Below are 7,471 nucleotides of genomic sequence, written 5' to 3'. Positions count from 1 at the left end.
TTTCAGGGACGTGAAGGACTTTGTGGATTCTTGCACGACCTGTGCCCAGAACAGTACTTCCCATCTGAAAACAACTGGGTTTGCACTGCCTGCCTCAACATATTGTTTCAGACAGGGGAACTCAGTTTGTTTCCCGATTTTGGCGCACTCTTTGTTCCCAGCTCCAGGTAAAGTTGGACTTCGGCCTATCACCCTAAGACCAATGGGCAAGTAGAAAGGGTCAACCAGGTTCTGGAGAACTCTCTCTGTCATTTTGTATCAGCTCGCCAGGACCACTGGTCTAGGCTGCTTCCCTGGGCGAAATTCTCCTACAACCACCTGGACTCCAGCTCCACCAGCAAGTTGCCATTCTTCATTGTCTATGGTAGACATCCTATTCCTCTGCTACCTCTATCCACATCCTCTGAGGTACAGTACCAGCTGTGGATGATTTGGTAAAAGACTTAAAGTCCATCTGGGAACAGATGCACCCTAGTACATGCAACTGCTCGGATGAAGGTATAAACGGACAAGAAGAGGAAGCCTGCCATAACTTTCGCTCCAGGTGATAAAGTCTGGTTATCGGCCAAGTACGTACGGTTGAAGATTCCAAGTTACAAGTTGGGCCCTCGGTTCCTTGGACCTTTCACAGTACTGGGGCGCAACAACCCAGTCGCCTATAAGCTACCGTTACCTCCCACTATGCGGATCCTGAACAACTCCATGCCTTACCTCCTAAAGCCAGTAATTCTTAACAGTTTTTCCAGCGCGCCTTTCTCTCTTCCTCCTCAAGCAGAATCAACTGACATCTTTACTGTCAAGGACATTCTGGCCATGAAGACCGTTAGGGGGAGATGGTGGTTTTTGGTCGACTGGATGGGTTTTGGTCCAAAAGAAAGATCATGGGAACCTGAAGCCAATATCCTGTATTGTGATTTTATTAAGAACTACTTGTAGGCAAGAAAAAGAAGGAGGTCAAGGAGGGGGGGGGGTACTATTACGGCTGTGGCGGTGTTCCATTCTCTGGGCCGCTGCCACTGCCCCCGCTCACAGTGATCAGTGGACGCCGTTCCCCATGTGCAGGGGTCTAGGGCCTCTGTTTCTTTAGCCCCACAGGGGGCCTCACATGTCTGTGCTCCTGCCCGCTTTCCCCGGTGTCCTCACTGTCTGCACGTGCATGCCGCTGCTCTGAGATTTAAAGGGACCAGTGCATCCCTAATTGGTTCATGAACCAATCACCTGCCCCTATAAATAAAGCACCTGTCCTGACGTTCCCTGTTGGAGCCTCTACATGCCTCCCTTAGCATGTGGCCCCATCTCTCTGTGTTTCTGCCTGTGCTTCCAGCCGTTTTCCTGCTGCCTGTGGTTCCACAGCGGATCAGCGACTCAGTCAGGGTCATTCGACCTACATTCGGGACAAGACATGCAGCCATACAACACATCAAAATGTATAACATTAAAGCAATAAAACGCCCGAATTACTGAGTTACAATTTGACACATTGTGCTGTTTACATATTTAAATATAAAATTTGCCCAAAAAACCCAAATAAAGAATTAATGGTCTTTGACATGGGGTATGTTATAGAAAGAAAATCTGCCCATGTATAAAGAGTCCTTACTTGGATTAACCAAATGACTCTTTCTGAATGATTTCCTTTAAAGTGTGGATAATCTTCATCCTTCTTTCTAGGGATGAGTGAACTCGAAACGGAAAGTTGGAATATGTGTCCGAATCCACGTATTTGTGGATAAAAACAGATGCATGAACAGTAATGTATCTGCTTGTTTTTCTGTAAGAAAGTTTGTTGGAAGGCAATCAGCAAACTTCTGTGTGTCACCGTTAAACTTGGTAATCTCAAGTGATTGGTCAGGCGGGATATGTAACCCTGGTGTATAACAACGCCGGTCAAGCATCCCGCCACCATTGTGCTGCTGGTTATTGTAGGTAGAGGTTGGTGCTACAGGCAGGGAGAGCTGGGTAGGCCAAAAAACTTTACCAACTGCCCTTTTCACATCACAACAGTGGTCTTGTCTGTGCTGAGGAGTTGGTGGCTGCCAGAATGTCAGTGAGACCCCCCTTGCAGCCAAGACATGTCAGGTGAGGGGGCAGAGGAAACTCCCCTGGATTCTCAGCCACTGTACTCAGATTATCTTTTTGAGGAATGGAGTTGCTAGGCCAGAAAGTGCACAAGAGAGCCAGGCAGGGGCATGTCACTGGAGCAAGACAGAATTGGAGAGGAATCCTTCAGCCCCGGCTATGATGAAGATGTAGCAGACCCCATATGGAATCTGGGAGCACAGCATCATCATCTTCATCAGAGGATGAAGATGTGTTTTTTTTTTCACCAAGCCAGCATTAGGTTCTAAGAAAAACTCTCAATTCCAAAGGCAAAAGGGGACACTAAGGGGCACACCATCAGTTACTTGGAAGACTTTCTTTCAGGAAGGCCCAAGGTACACCAAGGGGTACTTTATTGTCTAGTTTGCAAAGTAGTGTTCAGGAAGGCAGAGGCACTCGATGGTACCCCAAGGCAGGACCCAACAACAGTCAAGCAATGTGCCTGCTTTAAAGAACCACCCACGGCAAACAGTAATATTCAAGTTTTCCGTGTCGGTGGTGGCAAAGACCTCAATCCTATCTGCTGCATCTATGACCATAAAATGAGTCAGGTATTTCTATGCATGAGCACATGGAAAACCACCACCCATTGCCTGGAAGAACTGGAACCCCACACCACTTCTTGCCCATAACCAACATTGCAGCCACATCTCTGCAAGTCAGCATTATGCAGCCTTGATTGAAAGCAGTAGGTTCATCACATCTACCTCTGCCTCCTGAATTTGGACCAGGGGGAAACACTGCCACTGCTGAAACAACTGCTGTCTCAAGCCATCAAAATAAGACAGCACTACGCCAGCACCCACCATACTGCAAAGATGGTAAATAGACAACTGGATAAGTTGAGTGCCCTTGTATTTCTCGAATTAAAAATAAACATTAACCACAAAACAAAATTAACCACATCATAAGATAAAGGTAAAACCAGTCCGTCCCCACACTCATTCCTCCCCACTAACAACCTATACAATCTACTGTATGTCTACAATATATCACCCCCAAAATGTTAACTACTGCTGACCATACTGTGATTGCCATAAGAGTCGGGAAGGAATTTTTTTCCCTTGTGGTGGGGCAATTAGCATCTGCCTCCTAAGGGTTTTTGCCTTCCTCTGGATCACCACAGTAGGGGTTCTTTCGGTTGAACTTGATGGACTCTTGTCTTCTTTCAACTTTATTAACTATGTAACAATGTTACTATATTAATAAACTATATACAACACAATATAAATGTATTTTTGAAAAGGGTATTCTGTATTTCACAAAAAAAATTAAATGCATAAAAAAATATATGTGCAACCACCAATTGTTTGACAGCTTTCCAACTTGTTTATGCTGTTCCTAGCCTCAAGCTCACACTTTCACAAATTCTGCTTTGGCCGGATGATCACTGATAAGTGAAGTGAAGGCAGAGTTGACCAGGCAATGAGGATTTTCAATAGCTTCAGAAGATGAGTCAACATGTCATACAAAACAAACAGCCCAATTCATGAAATACAAACCTGTTACACACAAGCTTAGACTATGGGTGGTGATTGAACAAGGCAGAAGGTGGGTTACACACACCTACACCTATTTTTTAGGCAGCAGCCCCACTTACACCATCCTAAAGGAACTGTTACAGTTACAGAGGGAAGGTTCCAGCAGGTGGGTGGAGCTATGCTAATGAGCTCCACATAAAAACCCAGCTGTAACAGGAAACGTTTAGCAGGAGTCCCAGTCGAGCTGTGCAGCAGAGAGGGCCTAAGAGCCTAAGCCTAAGATCGAACCTAAGATTTTTGGATGTTTGATCATCTCTAGTAGTGAATAGACGCAAAGATATTTTAACTGGTAGTAGAGTTAACTTGGCCTCTGTACTGCCACTTTTAAAGGAGTTCAAGGAGGAAGATTTCAAGGTACCCTTGGATATTTCTAGTGACCACCCTTAGTTGGCTCCCAGTTTGGTCTAGAGATCTAGTCAGAAATCTCCCATGGACATTTTTTGTGACAATATTTAACTGGTTTCCAGCCCGTCCCAAAGCCCTGTCTGAAGGCTCCCTTATTAAAAGTTAGGAAAAGGACCGGTAAGTGATGCTCTCAGTTGCAGGTGACTACAAACACCTATCCACACAAGCATAGTAACCAATCTTAGGCCACCACTCATGAAATGTAAAAGGACTGTATTGTACAAGTGTCTGTGTCAAGTTAGCTGTTAAAGTAAAGAAGGTATTGTTGCACAAGCCCCCCTCCTCATCTGCCAACATCAACAACGTCCCTGCCATCTTGTCATCAGCTCAAAAAGCAGTATAAGGGTGTTCGACCCAGGGGAATCAAAGGTCCATATCACTGACCATTATCATCAGGAACATCAGGTGCAATTCCTCCCTAAAACCTCTACAGCGGACTCCTGAGAGAGAGATGGAGAGAGAGAGATCAAAGAGAAGGGTCAGAGAGCAGTATGCACTCTTATACAGGAGCCTTCAGCCAATCACCAGTGACAAGTCACGAGCTAAGGTTCATTACAAGGCCTAGCGACCCCGCAAGTTTGGTTGTTGGCTCAATTCCCCAGCAGCTCATGAGAAATGCCCTTATTCCCGAGATAAAGCGCTATGCACCAAGAGAGAGGCCCTAGTCACCCAATGCCATTGCTACCACTACCACCGTTATCATTCTCTCCACTATTTACTTTCACTCTCCTCCACATATCTGGACTGCGGCACTAGAGAGTTGCGAACTGGCTTCTTGGGACCAAAGGCATAATGATACCTGTGGCCACAAGAGTAGTTGTCAGGATGGGAAACCAATGGCTCCTTTCTCTGCCAATTAGAGCACCACAAAGGTAACATGTGCATACCAGGGTGGGCCTAACTGCTATATGGGGCGCAGATGTGAACTTAGCTATTATAGAGGAGCATAGAGGAGAGGTCTAGTACTATATGGGGGACACAAAGAAGGCCTATTACTATATGGGAGCAAAGAGGGGGCCCAATACTATGGAGACACAGAGGAGGCTAGTCTACTATATGGTGCCACTGAGGGAGCACTGTTACTGTGTGAGACAATACACATAGGGACTTTGTAAAAAAGTCATTTGCAATTCATGCAGAGAAAGGAACTCCTGTAAGTCACTTGATGTAACTGCGCTATAATCACTTATAAGGTCTGTAGAACTTTTGGAGAGTTGGGATTTACCTTCATAAGGTCACTATTTCGGGAGAATATTGATATTTATAAAGTGGATTTTGTTCAGTAACAGTATAGTGGTAGTAGTCATTATGTTGTGGTAATGGTAGTGGTCATGGTGAGGAGGTATTACTTGTAAACTGGTATTATTGGTAATATCAGTCTTGGTAAACTGGATTTAATCAGTACCAGTGTGGTGATATTTGGTATTATTTGGTAAACATGACTGCTATTTAGAGATAAACAGTATTATAATTGTCCCTGGGGGACTTCTAGTATAAGCACTCTGATCTCTCATTGAGATCTATGCCTGCCTAGATATACAGCATAGATCGATGAGATAGGCACTTTGATTGCTTCCAGCTGCTGCTGCAGCAATCAAGTGCCGAGCCGGGATCAGCTCCATTACGGCGGATGTGTTGATCGCTCCTCAGGTACAACGTCGCGGAGGAGCGATCCACCCCACTAGAAACCAGGGATGGCTGCATACAAATAATCGGATGCAGCTGTCAACTTTGACAGCTGCATCCGATTACTTTATTAGCTGGGACACGGTGATCGGACCATTCCCGCTAATAGCCACGGTCCCGGGCTACGAGCGGCACCTGGGACCGCGGCCCCACTCTGAACACACGTAGGCGGCCCTGGACGTACAGTTACGTCCAGGGTTGCCTAAGGGTTCAAATTTAAAATATGCAAACAATGAAAAGTAACAAAACTGCAAATGTGAGAACACAGCCTAAGCTAAACTGATAAGTAAAAATATTTATTTAACATGCGATTCAAAGAACTATTTACTTCAAGAAACACTTTTCGAAAACTGCTACCTGGTGTTATATCTAGTGCAGAGTCTGAGAAGACAAAGCCTGACACCGAGATATGCTCTGGACTCTCATCCAAGTATATTTTATAATGTTTACAAATTCACAGTCAATACCAGAAATTGCAAAGTTCTTAAATAACAAAAAATTGATACTTATTGAATTCTTCTTTTTTACCTTTTTTTCATCAAATTACATGTGTCTTGTTGATTTAGTGTTAAAGCTACTGTACCACCAGGCCCAGGCTGAAGCACTGGAGGCGGGCCGACCCACCCCCAGTGAGAAGAAACCCCAGCCCCTCCATGACGTGACTCCTTTAAAATTAATGGAACCCTATCATAGAGGGGCTAGGGTTTCTTCCCACTAAGGGTGGGTCGGCCAGCGTCCAGTGCTTCAGCCTGGGCCTGGTGGTACAGTCACTTTAATTACTTGTATTTACCCAATGTCTCCTGATGAATAATTTCCTTCAAAGTCTTAATCATCTTCATCCTTAAAGCTTCTGCCCTTATCCCAAAGATCAGAGGATTTAGCGTGAGGGGAACCAATAGGCAGCCTACTGAGATTACTGTGTGTGTTGCAATAGATATGGAACCACCATTTAACTTATACCTGAGAATAAGAAATGAAGTAGTTGCCATAAAAGTCGAGTACGTGATTATGTGGGTCACCAGTGTATGGATGGCTTTCTGGGCGGCTTCCTTAGATATCTTCAGGCAGACAAGAAATGTCCGTATGTAGCAGTAAATCACAATCATTAAGGAGCCTATGTAGCACAGCAAAGTATAAATGGTCCCATAAATGTCATTGATGACTGTGCTGCCACAAGACATCCGGGTAAGAGACATGGTTTCACACAACACACCATTGATGCTATTACCACATAATGTTAACCGGATCACCAACAGGACAACTACGAACACAAGTATTAAATTCACTGACCAGATGATAGCCAAGGACTGTAGAGCCTTCCTATTGGTCATCAGAGAGTGATATCTCAATGGAAAACCAACAGCCAGGTATCTGTCATACGCCATGATGGTAAAAGTTAGTATCTCTACCAAAGCACTACTCTGAAGACAGTAAGATTGGATCAGACATCCAGACAGAGAGATGGTGGTACATCCGGAAAGCAAGTCTATGGCCAACTTGGGGATAACTGCTGAGCTAGCGATGTTAAGGTTTCCCATCAGGCCACATATGAAGATGTACATAGGTTCATGGAGAGATTGTTCTGTCCAAACAACAAACACAATTAATGTACATAAGGATATTGTGCTGAGATATATTAGAAGGGCGACCACAGAGTAGAAATATCTCAGCTGCTTCATTTCCTTGAGTCCTAAAAGAACAAAGTCTTGGACATTGAAGGTCATGGACACATTGTCCAT

At 44.7% G+C, this 7,471-nt stretch overlaps 1 protein-coding gene across 1 annotated transcript; it reads right to left on the bottom strand.

Moving 5' to 3' along the window:
- Window positions 1-3,453: 3,453 nt before the first annotated feature.
- LOC138794070 (olfactory receptor 5AC2-like) lies at window positions 3,454-7,471 on the bottom strand. The gene is made up of 4 exons (XM_069972836.1): window positions 6,693-7,471; window positions 6,513-6,587; window positions 4,766-4,845; window positions 3,454-3,542 (listed from the first exon to the last, which is right to left on the bottom strand). Exons 1-4 carry the CDS (start codon window positions 7,469-7,471, stop codon window positions 3,454-3,456), a joined length of 1,023 nt encoding a protein of 340 aa, XP_069828937.1.

This window comes from Dendropsophus ebraccatus, chromosome 5, assembly GCF_027789765.1.
Source record: "Dendropsophus ebraccatus isolate aDenEbr1 chromosome 5, aDenEbr1.pat, whole genome shotgun sequence".
In the NCBI taxonomy this organism is placed as follows: Eukaryota; Metazoa; Chordata; class Amphibia; order Anura; family Hylidae; genus Dendropsophus; species Dendropsophus ebraccatus.
The sequence above is the reverse complement of the archived record's forward strand: the minus strand, read 5'-3'. Positions and strand labels throughout refer to the sequence as shown.